Source organism: Fundulus heteroclitus, unplaced genomic scaffold (assembly GCF_011125445.2).
Source record: "Fundulus heteroclitus isolate FHET01 unplaced genomic scaffold, MU-UCD_Fhet_4.1 scaffold_42, whole genome shotgun sequence".
Taxonomy (NCBI): Eukaryota; Metazoa; Chordata; class Actinopteri; order Cyprinodontiformes; family Fundulidae; genus Fundulus; species Fundulus heteroclitus.
Window position 1 is genome coordinate 3,131,045 of NW_023396835.1, and position 17,662 is coordinate 3,148,706.

The 17,662-nt window shown below is 42.4% G+C and overlaps 2 protein-coding genes across 9 annotated transcripts in view; one reads left to right on the plus strand and one right to left on the minus strand.

Annotated features, from left to right (window-relative positions):
* The window catches only part of LOC105917585 (disco-interacting protein 2 homolog C), a 253,099-nt gene extending 245,617 nt beyond the window's left edge, over window positions 1-7,482 (plus strand). For 6 of the 8 annotated variants that reach the window (XM_036131247.1, XM_036131249.1, XM_036131243.1 and 3 more), the window contains 5 exons: window positions 573-630; window positions 789-863; window positions 2,438-2,612; window positions 2,744-2,867; window positions 4,928-5,180. In XM_036131247.1, coding sequence (XP_035987140.1) covers window positions 573-630; window positions 789-863; window positions 2,438-2,612; window positions 2,744-2,867; window positions 4,928-5,180 — 685 coding nt within the window. Of the gene's footprint in view, window positions 1-572; window positions 631-788; window positions 864-2,437; window positions 2,613-2,743; window positions 2,868-4,927 lie in introns of all 8 variants that reach the window. The other 2 variants (XM_036131242.1, XM_036131245.1) reach the window with 1 other exon arrangement.
* Window positions 7,483-13,098: 5,616 nt separating this feature from the next.
* On the minus strand, window positions 13,099-15,169 carry LOC110368019 (tripartite motif-containing protein 16). The gene has a single exon (XM_036131260.1). It carries the CDS (start codon window positions 15,110-15,112, stop codon window positions 13,436-13,438), a length of 1,677 nt encoding a protein of 558 aa, XP_035987153.1. The 5' UTR covers window positions 15,113-15,169; the 3' UTR covers window positions 13,099-13,435.
* Between the last annotated feature and the right edge of the window lie 2,493 nt (window positions 15,170-17,662).

A 17,662-nucleotide genomic window follows, 5' to 3' on the forward strand; every position in this document is an offset into this window, starting at 1 on the left:
TCAGTGTGTGCCATTATATGTAATCACTGTTGGTAGACAGTCCTGGTCCTTCTGGAACGCTTGTTTTTAATCTGAGAAACCACTTCTGTTGGTTTTTATTGCCTCTGGAAGGGTCAGAACCATTATTTTCCCCCTCCAGCTTAAATTTCTCTTTAAAAAATGAGGTTTCTGGAAGCTAAAATTACTCAAATAATCTGCTCCCAGAACCATCCCCCTTTAGTAGCATGCAGGAACTCTCAACTATTTCTAACAAAATTATTTGAAGAATTATTAAAACCCTAAAAAAAAATCAAATGTTTTTCTTGTCGATGATGCAGTGGTCTTAAGAGTTTTACTATTGGTAAAAGTTTGTCCCTTAGCTTTAATTTTCATATATTGCTATTTGTTGATTGACAGATTATTTTATATACAATTAATTTATGAGCACAGCTCTCTAAGGCTTACATTTTTATCTTTTGAAGATTTATCAGATGTGCCCAAATTGTTAAAGAAATATTCAAGAATGGATTTAATAACTTTGTAATGCTATGAACAAGTTTAACTTATATTATAATGTTAACTTTGCTGTCCAGGGTCAGATTAGTGGAGCGGGGGTCACCACACAGTTTACCACTGATGGAGTCTGGGAAGGTACGTTCTCTATCACTACTTTAAACAAAACAAGTTCTGTTAAATCCCTTCATTTTCATCCCCCCACCAAAAACAAAAGTGTGATGCATTGAAGCCATTCATCCCTTTTTTTTTGTCGAGTTCATCGTTGTTCTATTTTAACTCGCCCGAATGAGCAGATCTTGCCCGGAGTCCGAATCATCATCGCCAACCCGGAGACCAAAGGGCCGATGGGGGAGTCGCATCTGGGAGAGGTTTGTGTAATCGTTGTATTTTTTTTTGGATACCACGCTAGTGACTTTTCTGTTAAAGTTCTCCTTATCTGTACTCACCTTGATTGCTGCACCAATCCTAAAAGAGACCTTGTTATTTAAACAGGCTCTTCTTTACAGACGGGACTGCTGTGTTTTGTTGAGCAGCTTGCCTTGTATACATGGTGTGTAGGGCTGGGTATCATCTAGGGGGGAGCCGATCTGTATGATTCTCAATACATAGCTCACGATACAATACAATTCCCGATATAGCTCAGCTTAATTTGATTTGACTCCAATATCGATATTTATTAGTTTTAAAATTAATTGTCAGTCATCCAATCAACAAAACCAACCAAATACTATATTTATGTTCAATGTATTGAACACTGATATATTAACAGTAGAATAAAGTGCATTTGGTTCAAAGCATTTAACGTATCCCAGAAACCAAAAATGTGCCCAAACGTCTGATTTAAGGAACGAAGGGTCTTCTAAAATCCTGTCGGTTATTCTGCAAATTCATCTCACTTGCTAGTCCTCGCTGTGAACAGTAATGGCACGCTGTAATACCGCCCCTAGAGGTTGGGAGATATATTGATATTGAAAGCCAGAATATCGATATTAAATTGTTTATGTTTCGATTTTTATGCACATCTCTATTGGCGTGTATCCCTTTTTGTTATGGCCTTTGAGCCAGGTCGTAACACGGTGTCTGTCTCAAAAAACTCTTTCACCACGGTGACAAAAAAGATTATTGATCCTCCTGATTCTTGGTTGGTAACAGCAGGTCATCTTCCAGATCCTGAAGCAGAAAAGCAGACCCTGTCCATCACACAACCGCCACCATGTTTGACTGCTGGTAAAATGTTCTTTATTTGAAACATTGTGTTAGTTTAAAGCAGATGTAACGGGACACACACCTTCAGAAAGGTTCCACTTTTTCTTTATGTTGGAGCTCTCCAATGGAGGCCATTTTTTGGCCAGTCTCTTTTTCTTATTGTTGAGTCATGATTTCTGACCTTATCGGAGGCAAGCGGGGCCTGCAGGTCTTTAGGTGTTGTTCTGGGCTCTTCCGTGGCCTCCTGGATGGGTCATTGATCCTCTCCTGGAGTAACTTTGGTAGGTTGGTCTCTCCTGGGAAGGTTCCCCATGGTTCCATGTTTTCTATGTGGCTCTCACTGATGTTCACTGGAAGAACAAAGCTTAGAAATGACTTCGATTCTCATTTGCTCTTGAATTTCTTTAGAGCATGACTTGATGTGTGGCTTTTTAGTCTACTTCATGTTGTTAAACAGGTTCTACTGAAGTGGGCTCTTGGTTCTATGGGTTCGAAAATGATCAGACTTAAGTGTGGGTTCTGAAATTGAATGCAGCATTTCAATGCATGGAGTTAATCACTGTTGATCAATAAATGAATAAGTATTTTTTTGTTTTTACTCAGGTTATTGTTGTCTGCTATAAAATAAATTTGTAAGGGTGCACATACTTTCTCACAGCACTGTATTGGTTTTCATTCACAGTGATGCTGAACTGGCTGAAAGCCTGGACTTAAACATTGTTCTGTTGCTTTGTAGATTTGGGTGCACAGCGGCCACAACGCCAGCGGTTACTTCACCGTCTACGGAGACGAGGTCCTGCAGTCGGATCATTTCAGCTCCAGGCTCAGCTTTGGGGACACTCAGACAGTTTGGGCTCGAACTGGGTACCTGGGCTTCCTGCGGCGGACCGAACTCACGGATGCCAGTGGAGGTGAGGAAAAGCGGCTGAAATGAAGCCTGTTCTGAGCTTCAGTCGTCTGTATTGTTGCGTTGTTTATAGGAGGAATAAAAGGCATCCAGTTACAGCCAAGAAACAACGTCATCTGCTTTCTGTGTCTGCAGAGCGTCATGATGCTCTGTATGTGGTCGGTGCTCTGGAGGAAGCCATGGAGCTGAGGGGGATGCGCTACCATCCCATCGACATCGAGACCTCCGTCATCAGGACGCACAAGAGCATCACAGAGTGGTGAGAGCAGATAGACGTAGGTTCATGGTGTTCTTTAAAGGGTAGACTCATAGATCTACCGTCCAACACACCATCAACACAATCTGGTTCTACATTTAGGCAAATCTAAGCTTAAGTCTATAAAAACACCACAGATTAATTAATTGTTATGTCCGCGAGCCCCTTTCAAGGGGGCTTTAAGTCTTTAGCAACAATAACCCACTTGTGGCTGATTAACTGAGACCGACACACACTTATCATACGTCCAGATGTTCATCTGAGACTCCTCTGCAAAAGTGTGTACAAAATATTTAATACCATCCCACATTTTCAATTTCAAGAATAAATTCCGTATTTCAAAAGTTGGGCCAGAACCGTGTCAAGATGGCACAAAAACTGATGAAGCCAAAAGCTGTTAAAATTGCTCTGGATGAAAACCTAAGTGCACCCTTGCTGGCTCCACAGGTTCAATTCAATTCAATTCAATTTTATTTATATACCGCCTATTCATGAAACATGTAATCTCAATGCACTTTCCAAAGTCAAATTCAATCAGATTATACAGATTGGGTCAGATTATACCGATTGGTCAAAAAATTCCCTATCTAAGGGTACCCAGTTGATTGCTTCAAGCCTTGACAAGCAGCATTCACTCTTCCTGAAAAAGCGTAGAGCCACAGGGACAGTCGTTTGCATTGTCCATCGCTTGCAGCAATACCTCATAGCGAGCAAGCATGAAGCGACAGTGGAAAGCCAGCTTCCTGTGAATAATCACCTTCTTTTACAAGGGAGCTACATTGTCTAATGCAGAACGCAATGAGGAAGTCACACTGTTAACAAAAGCGTCTATTTGTGAATGGGAAGAAACAACATTGCTGCCATCGGCAGGCCATTTCTGCAATACTGAGGATATTAAAAGTGGGACAGACTCTTTAAAGTTTGATACAGCATTATCCGCTAAAGACTATATACTACTATAATGGAACACACTTTTGGGGGTGGAGAACTCAGTTAAATTAAACTCAAAGGTTATTAAAAAGATAGGACAGGGGTGTGAGGAAATACTGTTAATTCCTAACAATCAATGCCATATGTCAGCACAAGGTCTAAAGTATGAAGCCAAGAGTGCATCGGTTTATGCACATTTTGAGCAAAACCAGTTCAATGTAGGATGGATTTACCTTAGAATGTAACAACCTTAGTGGAGCCTATGTCAACAGGAATGTTTGAATCCCTCACTATAATAACCTTGTGAGTATTTAACACTAAATTAAGGTCAATTTGCCTCCACAGAGCACACTTTCTGAGTTGACACAATGCCAAGACACATTGGACAAGATTGTCCACAAACTACAAAGAACAGAAGCAACATGCCTGTGCAAATTTTGAGCTATCCGGGCCATTGCAAAAATCAGTTTACCTTCAATTTAAGCCTGTTTACTGAACAGAAGTGACATTTTAAAGAAGAGTGGTCAAGATTCTGCAAAACAATGAAAGAGGTTGATAAAGTAGGGCTGGACGATAATTCAATAACGATATATATCGTTCAATAAAGAGTTTGATAGAATAACAGTTTTCCTTCCTTTTGCAATCTCATCTATCACTTAGCTTAATATTACAGTCACTACATCCACCCAACCAATGACAAACGCAGACCCAGGAAGCTCTGCCCCTTAAAAGAGTTCAGAGAGTAAATGTTTTTTTCCTTTTTTGGTAAAAACTTGGTTGAACAAAGAGTTCAGTTTAAATTTAGTGTTTGTGTGTTCAGTATGTAAAAGTAGGTAAAGCAGCAGCATAAAATGCCCAAGGCTGAACCTAAAATATATGTTTTGAATTTTATCAATATAATTAATATCAATCAATATAATTTCTATTTTATCCATATGCTTTCTTTCTATATCGTCCAGACCTTTGATAAAGTATATTGAGGGTTATTGGCACCAATGTTTGTTCTTCAAGATGCTGGATCAAGGGCTGAGTTTAGCTTTTCAAACCTGAGTTCTTAGCTACTCCAGAAGCTGTTTGTGGGCTCCTGCAGTCCTGTTCTAATGGGTTCTGACGGCTGTGTGTTGTGTCTCCAGCGCTGTGTTCACGTGGACCAACCTATTAGTGGTGGTGGTGGAGCTGGATGGCTCCGAGCACGAGGCCCTGGACCTGGTCCCACTGGTTACTAACGTGGTTCTGGAGGAGCACTACTTGATCGTCGGGGTGGTGGTAGTTGTCGACATCGGAGTCATCCCCATCAACTCCCGCGGCGAGAAGCAGCGCATGCACCTACGCGACGGCTTCCTGGCCGACCAGCTGGACCCCATTTATGTGGCCTACAACATGTAGCGCCCCCTAGTGAATGGAGAATAGACCTAAAAACACCCAAAACTGAGGGAAAGGAGCTGAAGGCCAGGTGGGCCATGTCAGCCCTGGGCTTTGTCACATTACAGTTCCTCGCCTCGAAGTCCCGGTCCAGTTTGGAGAGTTGTCTGAGGGAAAGGGAAGCTGCTTCCTTTCAGGGCACAATTATGCTGATGTCAGAAAGGCTTTTGGCTTCCACAGCAACATCTGGTTCACTCTATATTTTCCTGTTTGATTTTGAAATGTCCAAAAGAAAGTCCTGGCTATTTTTTGAAAATGATATTTACACAAAAAAAATTAGAATATTTTGTGTTTTTACGACCATTACAAAGTGCGGGATATGTTTTGATATGAGGGCGGGGTTTAAGGGAAGCCAATCACAACCAGGAGGTACGTTCATTTAGCGTTGGGTTACTTTTTTTTATCTACCAGCTGGTCCATTTCACCAGGTGCTCACGTTCACACAGGCGCAGCCTTTATCTCCGTTTATTTTTCCGTGAACAACTTGTATCATGTAAGTATGTACAAAAAAGAAACCGATTTAATTTATTTTCTCTTTTAAAAGTTTATGATTCAAGAATGTTCTTTTGCTCTTGAATATTTGCTAATATAAAAAGAAATTGTATTATCTTGAGTGAAACAGACTCACTTTAAGCATATTATATAAACTACAAATATATGATGAAAGATTATATTGAAGATGAAGGGTAATATCTCAGCAAAAAGCAGGTTGGTTTACGATGCTGCTTGTCTGCGTTTTGGTCTGAAACATGTCCAGTTTAAAAAATAAATACTTTAAGTTTTATTCCAGCTAACAAAAGAAACATCCAGATCCAGTTTCCAAGAAGTTTGTGCATGAAGTTTCCTTGGGGGTTTTCTTTAGCAAGGGAAATAAATTTAACTGTCCAAGTGGCATTGATCATAAGAGCTTGTTAAATTCTCTACATGTTAAACGGACAGATTCCATCATCAACTTGCGATTTATTGCCAGTTCAAAGTAAAATTTTTAAAAATCAAAAGGAACTATATTTTTGAGCCTAATATGATAGAACAAGAGAAAACTTGGGTAAATAAATTGTTTTAAGGTAAAAGTGTCCTCTCACTATAAACAGAGCTCTGAGATCCATGGCTCTGCTGTCCTCTAGTGGTCACCAGGAGTAGCACACGCAGTCCTTTTGAATGAGACCTTTTTTAAAACACATCACCCTTTACAATTATTGCCAGCTCTGATAAAGATGTGTAAAAAGCCTTATAATAAATTAATAAATTATTTTTTTTGCAGAAGAATAATGTCACTTTGAAAAATGTAGAAACCAATAATATGGGCTCATTTATTAAGTTATTTATAATCCTCTATGATGGTCTCTTCAGCTCTCTCTAGTGTTTAGGTCTGGGGATGGAGACGGCCTTGGAAGAACGTTGATTTTGTGTCTGGTGAATTATTTCTGTTATTTTGGCCAAACCAGATCCTAGTTTTGTTGCAGAGGAAACACCAGATTCAATGCTAATGTCCTGGTACTTTGATCTTTGGAGAAAAACTGGCCCACAACATTGCAGGTCCTTGTCTGTAGTTAATAGTGAGCAACAGTCATCCTTTGTTTCAAACCAGTTCACCAAAGTAAAAGGTTTCAGGTAAAGACCCGCCATCATGTTTACATTTGTGATGGTAGGACAGAAAGAGTCTTTTTTTTTCTGCTCTACCGTAAATGTGGGCAAATTTAACAGCTGTTCTGTCGTCACCATTTGCTGACTAATGATTGGCACACCTGACTGACCTAAATAATCAACTTAAAGTATAAATGATGATTTTATGAGGTAATTCAGAGCCCCAGTTTTTTTTTATTTTGCTACAGCAGTAGAATATGGATTTATTTTCAGGCTAAAACACGTCTCTACCAGGGCTGATGCTAATTGGAAAGGATGCTGTTCATTTCCCTTTTACCAGGAAACAAGCATATTTTCAAAACTTTAAACTATAATAGGAATTAAATTTATTTTACTTGTGTTCACTGGGATGAAACTGGTCCCTTCAGACAGAGCAGCAGCAGCGCCGGCCTCGTTTCTGCACTCCCGCCTCGCCGACTTCATCTGGAGACGCCACTCCAGCTGGAAATGTCACAGAGAGGAGCCCTTCGTATTTTTACACAAACACACGGTTCAGGGCTCAAACAGTGATGTCATTGATAGAAATAAAAGTGTTTTATCAGAGACCCTTTAACTCATTAAAGAGCAAAAGAGAATGCTCCACTTTCAACCCATGGGGATCCATTTTTTAAACAAATAAAGCACTTTCTTCACTATTCCTCGTTTTCTGTTCAGCAAAATGTATGTCAGTTTTTTTTTCTAAGTTTTAAAATTGTGTTTATGTCATGACTTTCATTTAAATAAACATTTCAACAATTTTGACACAAGATGATCTGCCAGTCTTATTTATTACTCTGGAGGCTTTGAGAATCCAGACATGAAGTATTTATAATAAAGTTGAATTTATTTCCCATATTAAGGTTGTAAGTTACAAAAGTGTGAAAAATGTATTTGTATAGCACCTTTCACAGACATTAAAATCAAATTGATTCACGATAAAAACAAAACCATTTCATGTACATCCTTTTTAAAGCATTTTTCTATACGGTAGTTTTCGGACTATAATTCTGTTTTCAGAACACTTGGAAAGTGACTTTATAAAGTGAAGGTCAAATTAAATAATTTCAACAAACCTATTTACATTTTCAGAGCTTTTTGAGGCAAACATGCTGAATGAAGCAAATCTAATCTAAGTCATGCATCAAGAAAGCAATAAAATAGAAAAGTATTAAAAAGAACTTTGTACAAATTACTAATGGATAATTTGTGAAAGGTTACAGAGTTCTAAACTAGCAAACAAGATTTTTACACAAATAGGTTATTTGATCATTTATGGTAACAATGTACCCTGTTTCTTACTACTTTAGGGTCTAGAGTTTGACTATTGAAACACAATCTGTTGAAAAAGCATCCAATTAAGCTTAGTGTAATGTCATTATGAAGACCTTTTTCAAAACGTGGAACTAATCTATAATCGATAAATATATAAAGGATATTGAAATATTCAACTAGCTTCTGATTTTACGGCAGATATATCGTGTATTTCTAGTGACATAGCTGGTCTACTTCTACCCTGAACAGGAAGTCATAAGTTTCAGAGATCCTCCTCTGATGTGGAAGCTCTTCCTCAGACGTCTAGTCCTGATGTTGTTTCTACTTGATGATGGTAAAAACAACTTTAGTTTTTATGGCAGCACCTTTTGCTCATTAGTGTTGGACTGTTGGGAGGATCCTGGCAGCGTCTTGCTGGTTCTGGGTCTTCAGAACAAGTCCAATCTCTGAGGAGCGATGCAACACCTTCTCCATCACCTGCTCAGCTTTCTGCCTGGAAAACACTCAGCAGAAGCTGCGTTCAAGGGAAAAGGGACATTCTGCTGTTTGTGGGTGTTTGAAACGCTTCATCAGAACAAAGTCTGTGTGTCTGTTCTGGTGAGACGATCCAAAGTGGGATTAAATGTGTTTGGTGTTGGAATAAGGAGCAGTTCTGCTGTGTTTTCCACAGGCTGCATGAGTCACAGCAGCAAGACGAGCAACAATCATTTCATTTCAAGCTGCTGGTGAATCTGACCTCAGATCTGTAGAGCATGTTTATTCACAGCAGGACGCTGATATGAAGGTTTCCTCTCTTCAGCAGAACAAAGCCAGGTTCTGTGGAGAGCCACAGCTTCTGGGTTTGGATATTCAGTCACACTTTACTGCTGCTGTCTGCAAACTGAAGCAAAGAAATGTTTCCACCAGCAAAAAGAGATCAAGATCAACTGAATTAGAATGAAAAGCAGCAAAAATCAGCTTTAAATCTCTGCAGTTCTGGTCCAAAAAACTAATGGAAAGTGTTGAGCTGCTCAGAGTTTCAAAGTGTTAGGGTGAGAAAATATCTGAAATAAAGAAAAGTGAAAAAACAAAACATGGGAAAGATTATGTTGAAAAAAAACTGTTTGCCAACAGAGAAAATAAAATAAAGTGACTCAGTGGATAGAAACAATGTCTTACTTTCATACTTAAAGTCTTTATTTATTGAAAACGCATTAATGTTCATCAAAAATATTAGATTTAGGTCAACATTGTAAATCTAATATTTTTGATGAACATTAATGTGTTTTCAATAATAAAAAAAAAATGACCAAGTGAGACATTGTCTCTAGCTGGGGGACTTCAGCACTCACGTGGGCAATGACAGTGGGACCTGGAGGGGCGTGGTTGGGAGGAACAGCCCACCTGATCTGAACTCGAGTGGTGTTTTGTTGTTGGACTTCTGTGCTCGTCATGGATTGTCCATCACAAACACCATATTCAAGCATAAGGGTGTCCACATGTGCTCTTGGCACCAGGACACCCTAGGCCGCAGTTCGATGATCGACTTTGTTGTCGTTTCATCTAATCTGCGGCCGCATGTCTTGGACACTCGGGTGAAGAGAGGGGCGGAGCTCTCCACCGACCACTACCTGGTGGTGAGTTGGCTCCGATGGTGGGGGAGGAAGCTGGTCAGACCTGGCAGGCCCAAACGTACTGTGAGGGTTTGCTGGGAACGTCTGGCAGAGTCCCCTGTGAGATGGAGCTTTAACTCCCACCTCCAGAATAGGTTTGAACTCGTCCCGAGGGATGCGAGGGACATCGAGTCTGAGTGGACCATGTTTCGTGCCTCTAATGTTGAGGCGGCTAGTCGGATCTGTGGCCACAAGGTTGTCGGAGCATGTCGCGGCGGCAACCCTCGAACATGCTGGTGGACACCAGCGGTGAAGAAAGCCGTCAAGCTGAAGAAGGAGTCCTACCGGGCTTTCTTGGCCTGTGGGACTCCGGAAGCAGCTGATGTGTACCAGCAGTCGAAGCGGCAGGCGGCTCGGCTGGTCGCTGAGGCAAAAACTTGGGCGTGGGAAGAGTTCGGAGAGGCCATGAAGAAAGACTTCCGTACGGCTTCGAAGCGATTCTGGTCCACTATCCGGCATCTCAGGAGGGGGAAGCAGTGCAGTACCAACACTGTATATAGTGGGGGTGGTGTGCTGCTAACCTTGATTTGGGACGTTGTGCGTTGGTGGGCGGAATACTTCGAAGACCTCCTTAATCCCACCAACACGTCTTCCATTGCGGAAGCAGAGCCTGAAGACTCTGGGTCGGGTTCTCCCATCTCTGGTGCTAAGGTTGCCGAGGTTGTTAAAAAGCTCCTCGGTGGCAAGGCCCCGGGGGTGGATGAGATTCGCCCTGAGTACTGTTGAGAATTAAAAATGTATCTTAGTAGGGGTGTCTCCCCTCTCTGTTGCTGGGTAGAATAACAAGGGCGGTTTATTGCCCCGATGGGGTGGTCAGAAGGGGAGGAGATTAGTCATCCTCCCCCTTGACCGAGCAGCAGGAGTTTTAAAGTTGATAAAAAGAGTCTTTGTTCAAAGCTTTCTTCAGACAGACTTCTTGACCGCGCGGGGAAATCATCTTGATTGGTAAATGTATACTCTGTCTCCATATTTAATTTCTATGAATTAAATATGCATTTAAACTGTTCTACCTCTTGATTAATGTCTTCTCACTTGCGGCCAAATCTGGAACTGGGGAAAAATGGGTTTTCAATAGACATGTAACAGCAGGCCGGTAAACCCGATCTTTATCAGTACCTTAAGGCTCTGGATGTTGTGGGGCTGTGGTTGTTAAAGCGACTCTGCAGCATTGCGTGGACATCGGGATCAGTTCCCCTGGATTGGCAGACTGGGGTGGTGGTTCCCCTATTTAAAAAGGGGGACCGGAGGGTGTGTTCCAACTACAGAGGAATCACACTCTTAAGCCTCCCTGGTAAGGTCTATTCTGGGGTTCTGGAAAGGAGGGTCCGTCGGATAGTTGAATCTCGGAGTCAGGAAGAGCAGTGTGGTTTTCGTCCTGGCCGTGGAACACTGGACCAGCTCTATACCCTCAGCAGGATGCTGGAGGGGGCATGGGAGTTTGCCCAACCAGTCTACATGTGCTTTGTGGATCTAGAGAAGGCATTCGACCGTGTCCCCCGAGGGATCCTGTGGGGGGTACTCCGGGAGTATGGAATACCGGGCCCTTTAATAAGGGCTGTCAGGTCTCTGTACGACCGGTGTCAGAGTCTGGTCTGCATTGCCGGCAGTAAGTTGGACTCGTTTCTGGTGAGAGTTGGACTCCGCCAAGGTTGCCCTTTGTTACCGATTCTGTTCATAACTTTTTTGGACAGAATATCTAGGCGCAGCCAAGGTGTTGAGGGGATCCGTTTTGGTGGCCTTAGGATTCCGTCACTGCTATTCGTGGATGATGTGGTCCTATCGACCAGTTCATTGTTATTGTTTTGATCCGTGGTTTTTGCGCATGCGTGCCGGATTGGTAGGCAAAAGGCCAACACAACGGCAGACGCAAACAAAGGAAACGACGAGTTCTCGATGTATTTTTCTTCTTCAGATAACGTATCACAAGATCGTTTTAAGAGTAAGTTGATGGTCGATGGTATCGGATTGCCAGATCCACACAGCAAAAGCCTGAAGGGACTGAGCGAGTCTGTGAAATGCTGGCCAAGTGTTCCGCACAGTGACATATACAGCTGCATTATAAAAACGGCAGGCCAACACAGACGAATAGTATGAAGGCTCCCACAGTCGATTGGGATTGTCTGCCTGCGCCCTTTTCTTTGAAATTATCCATTTCTTTCTTCTTTCTTCGTCCTTCGGTAAATGACAGAAACGTACATCCGAAGATTTGGAATGCCTCTGTGTGCAACCGGGAGCACAACAAGTCGTAGGCATTGTTTAGATTCCAAAAATAAACTAACTAAAAGTACGCTCAAAATCACCCGTTTTGTCATGTAGTAGACGAGAACAGTACTGTTTTTGCCTACCCGCGGGACCCGGATGTAGTGCGGACGTCACGAGTGAACTGGTCTGTTGGCTTCATCAGGGCGTGATCTACAGCTCTCACTGGAGCGGTTTGCGGCCGAGTGCGAAGCGGCCGGGATGAGAACCAGTGCCTTCAAATCAGAGACCATGGTCTTGAACCGGAAAAGGTTGGGGAGGATGTGCTGCCTCTAGTGGAGGAGTTCAAGTATCTTGGGGTCTTGTTCACGAATGAGGGGAAGATAGAGCGGGAGATCGACAGGCGGATTGGTGCGGCATCTGCTGTGAAGCGGGCGCTGTACTGATCCGTTGTGGTGAAGAGAGAGCTGAGCCAAAAGGCGAAGCTCTCGATTTACCGGTCGACCTACGTTCCTACCCTCATCTATGGGTCGTGACCGAAAGAACGAGATCCCGGATACAAGCGGCTGAAATGAGTTTTCTCCGTAGTGTGTCTGGGCTCTCCCTTAGAGATAGGGTGAGGAGCTCAGTCATCCGGGGACGACTCAGAGTAGAGCCGCTGCTCCTCCACGTCGAGAGGAGCCAGTTGAGGTGGCTCGGACATCTGGTCAGGATGCCTCCTGGACGCCTCCCTGGTGAAGTGTGTTCCGGGCACGTCCCACAGGGAGGAGGCCCAGAGGGAGACCCAGGACATGCTGGAGGGACTATGTCTCCCTGCTGGCCTGGGAAAGCCTTGGGATTCCCCCGGAGGAGCTGGCCCAAGTGGCCGGAGAAGTTTGGGCCTCCCTGCTGAAGCTGCTACCCCCGCGACCCGACCCCGGATAAGTGGAAGAAAATGGACGGACGGACAGAGGTCAACATTGTGGTATAAATCTGTAACTTTTCATTTAATAGAATACCATAAATTCACATTTCTCTTTTTATTACAGATTTTGCTTCTAAACACATGCTGTAAATTTTATGTTTCAAATAAAACTATATTGTACAGCTGCATTGTCATTTTTAATGAAATACTAATTAAAGTTGTGGTGATTTTGTTGTTTTGAGGTTATTTACCTTAAAAATGTTTTAAAATAATGATCAAACATAACAAAACATTCAAAATATGATAATTCACATATGAGAAATTTACAATATTAGATGACATCTGTTGTCTCATGTGTGTCTGGACTCTACAAAACAGCAAATATTCTGGTGCTAATCAGCTGGTTTTAAAAACAATGAGAAATGAACAAACCCAACAGAACCAGAACATCAATTCTGAAGGAAAACAAGTGCTGACAATCTCTGAATATTGATTTCTGTGCAGTTTAGACATAAAACAACAACGATCAAGAAAATAATCTGCTGGGGATTTAAAAACCAGAATTAAACTCAGTGAACCTTCAGTGGATTCTGTCTATTTGGGTTGAACTTAGCAGAACCTCCAGAACAAACATAAACTCCAGCGTGTAGCGGCTTAGTGAAGGTGGTCTGGACTCTGTGGAGGAGAGTCATGGTTTCAGAGACACTGTAGAAGGACAGAATACCTGCTCTGTGATCCAGGTACACTCCTACTCTGGAGGAACCAGGACCTGAGACGGAGGTCCAGATGTCGTTGTGACGAAATTTATAACCTTGGTAACAATATAATGCCCAAGATTTGTCATTACCTCCAAATCCACATTCTTTCCCACTTCCTGCTCTGCTGATATTCTTGTATGCGACTGCTACATAAACTCTCTCTCTCCACTCCACCTCCCAGTAACAACGTCCAGTCAGACTCTCTCTACTCAGAACCTGAGACCAAAAAGTGAATCTGTCTGGATGACTAGAATAAGACTGAGGTTGATTCATCAATGTCACCTTCCTGTTCCCCTCTGATAGTAACAGCTCATTGTGTGCTGTGTTTGGATCCAGTGTGATTTCACATGAATAGCTCAAGAATCCAGCTCTGCTCTTTGGTTCTGGTTCTGACAGTGAAACATCCACCTCAGTGAGTCTCAGTGAGATGTTTGTCCATGCGTCTCTCAGGATGTCCTGTACTATATTTCTGAGCTCTGACACAGCTGCTGTCACATCCTCAAAGTAGCTCAGAGGACGGATCTTGATGCTGGATGAGTGTGTAGACTCACTGAGTGCTGACAGTGAGGGGTAGTTGTTGAGAAACTGGTTGTGATCCTCTGTGTCTGAGAGCTGCTTCAGCTCAGCGTCTTTCCTCTTCAGCTCAGTGATCTCCTGCTCCAGCTTCTCCTGAAGCTCTTTGACTCGACTCCCTTCAGTTTCCTGCTGGGATCTGATCTGCTGCTTCACATCAGAGCTTCTTTTCTGGATGAGACGGATCAGCTGAGTGAAGATCTTCTCACTGTCCTCCACTGTTTTATCAGCAGAGTGGTTGATAGCCTCCAGCTCCTGTTGAAGCAGCTTCACATCTTTCTCTCTGTCCTGGATTCTCTGCTGGATGTTTTCTCGTCTCACCTCCAGCTCTCTCTGCCTCTCAGTCCTTTCTGCTGCAGCTGACACTGTGTCGTGGCCTTTATGTTCATCCACAGAGAAGAGATAACAGATACACTTCTGATCAGTACGACAGAACATCTTCATCACCTCATCATGACGAGAGCAGATGTTCTCCTGGAGGTTCTTGGAGGGCTCCACCAGCTTGTGTTTCTTAAATGCAGCTGAATCATAATGAGGCTGAAGGTGTTTCTCACAGAAAGAGGCCAGACAGACTAAACAGGACTTGATGGCTTTCAGTTTTCTTCCAGAGCAGGAATCACAGGCCACATCTTCAGGTCCAGCATAGCAGAGATCAGCAGGAGCAGCTTGGAGTCCAGTCTTCTTCAGCTGCTCCACTAAAGCTGCTAACATGGTGTTTTTACCCAGGACAGGCCTCGGTATAAAGGTCTCCCTGCACTGAGGGCAGCTGTGGATTTTTCTCTGATCCTCTTCATCCCAGTGACTTTTAATGCAGTCACAACAGTAGCTGTGTCCACAGGAAATAGTCACCGGGTCCTTCAGTAGATCCAGACAGATAGAACAACAGAAAGTCACCCAGTCTGCCTGTTGCTCCATTTCTCCTCTCAGTCAGACTGACTTTTTGAGCTTCACTCCCGTAGAATATGTTTTAAGCGTTTGTTTCTATAGATGAATGCAGTCTGTCTGGTCTCACACCTACATGTCAGTTTAACCAACCATTATTTCCAAAGATTGTGGAATAACTGGTCAGATGTGTTGATCAAGAGCAGGAAGAAGAGGTAGAAAAGCCCGGCTTTCAATCTAAGACAATGGTTAGAGCAATAAACTGTGTATTAGGAATATAATTAATTACCACCATAAAGCTTTAAATTTCAGTTTATGCAAGTCATTAATACATTTTTCTTTTCATTTGGTGTGTGAGAATTCTAAATCGACAGACTACAAGCAGAATGCATTCGAAAGAAAATGTCAGCTAAGAAGTAAAGTTACCTAAGAAATAAACAGCGATTCAAACATCAACAAACTGTGATTGCAGGGAGATGATTGGCTGAGATCTAGTGAGAGCTGTACTTAAGTAAAAATGGTGGAACACACATATTATCAATCTGATCCACCCAGGTAAGAAGAAGCCAATAATTTAACATTAAACGAAGTAACGTTTAAATTTTATAAATTTTAAAATTTTTCACAATAAAACACGTTTGATGAGTAGACCTTGACCAGCCCTGAGAGCCACCTGGATGAGTGTTTTGAGAGCCTCATAACAGGGAAGCCGAAAAGTACCACAAACAAACCATCATCAAAATGGTCCCGTTCAAATTCAGCCAGCGCTGCTTCCACAATATCTCCAGATAGGAGCTACAGTGACATTCAGGAATCCATAGATAAGAAGCTAATGAACCTGAATGTCCATCTCGCCTTGGTAGAAGTCCTACACAATGAATTTCAAGCTCTGAGAGTCACTGGAATGAAGCCAGGAACAGCTTGCTTCTGTCACCGCCTAGAATTAATCGCTGAGAGAGGAATTCAGGAAGCTCACCGATGGGATGATTCAGCTGACCGGTGAAAATAGTAAAATAAAGGAATCCATTATGGATATTCAGTCACGAAGCATGAGCGGTAACCTAGTCTTTGCCAGTAAGAGGAGGATGCAGAGGAAACAATTTGTGAGTTTCTCCGGCAGCAGCTGTAAATCCCGACTGACGAGAAAAAACACATGACCTTCTACCTCGTTTACCGGCTCAGAGGTAAGAAGCCTGATAAAACCAGGCCTCGGCCAATTGTAGCTAAAAAATTATCAGTTTCCTAAAGAAATTCTTGGTCAAAGGCAAGTTTTATTCCCAGTCAGAAAACAATATATGGCTGAGGGCGTCAGGGGTACAGTTGCTGTAGAAAAGCTTTATATTAATGGTCAGCTGTTCAGGGATCAGAAGGTCACTCCGTGGCTTTATTAGCAGCATGACAGGTGAATTTAATACATGTGATACTTGTTAAAGGGAATAGAACTGAACACAGTGATAAATTAAATGTATGCACAGCTCAGCAGGATGTTTGCACGGTATGTTGGCTAGTCACACCTGGGTTTCTGGGTTATGGGTTGTAATCCTTTTTCTGCCACCCCTTCTCACTCTCTGTACTTTCTTAATTTTCTGCATTTCTTTATGTTATTCCTCTGCTTCTTTCCTGTGGATCAGACAACCACAAAACACTTTATATGATGTTACCTAAGTCTATGTACATAAATTTCTTTAGGGACATGCACTTTCTAAGCTTCAGCCTCTCACTCACACCTATGGTTAAGCTAAGGTTTGTCACATGGAATGTGCATGGAGCTGGTTCCAGAGAGAAAATTAAACATTTAAAGGCAGATGTGCTCTTATTGCAAAAAATTCAAAAAACTGCTCTGAGCTCTGATCTACGAATCACGTGTCAGAGCAGAGAGGCTGCAGCCAATCAGCTTTCACCTCCAGCAGATGTTGCTCCACCAGCTTCAATGTGTGTCTGAGAGCAGGAAGAACAGGGAGGGTTATCAGGTTTTACAGCCTGCAGAATAAGGAGCAGAGGTCGCCTTTATAAAGCTTGCGTACGCACAAAATGCTGCCTGAAACGTGTGAATTCCCCTTTCCAGGCAAAATTTGGATTTACGGGAAAAAAAAACTTGAGGGGAAAATGTTTGGTCCTCACAGCAGCTCTGATCAGGCTTACGCTTTTTTTGGAGACGGGAGAAATTGTTGACACAGTTGGTAAAGTGAGTTGCAGCCAAACTGCGTCATGATTCCTCTCAGACGTTCAATTTCAATCTATATCAAACTTTAATCATAGATCAACTTCATCATAAGCCTGCAAAACCGCAAAAGGATCTTTAAATATATAAAATAAAAATGCACATAAACCATCTTAAATCTTAAAAGTCCACAGAACATTTTATCAGGGTTTTCTACCATCACTTTCCCCGATTATCATCAGGGTGACGTGTTCCATAGATTATTATTGAACAGGAGAGGACCCAGGATGGACCCTTGGGGAACCCCACATGTGATTTTTGTCATCTCTGATGTAAAGTTACCTGCTGACACAAAAAGTCTTCTGTACCAGAAAGGCCGACCAGGTTTTCTCGGCGCTCGAACAGAATGGAGCACAGATGGG

Bases quoted from the DNA above. Each gene is read 5' to 3' on its own strand.
- LOC110368019 (XM_036131260.1), bottom strand. From the start codon at position 15,112: ATGGAGCAACAGGCAGACTGGGTGACTTTCTGTTGTTCTATCTGTCTG.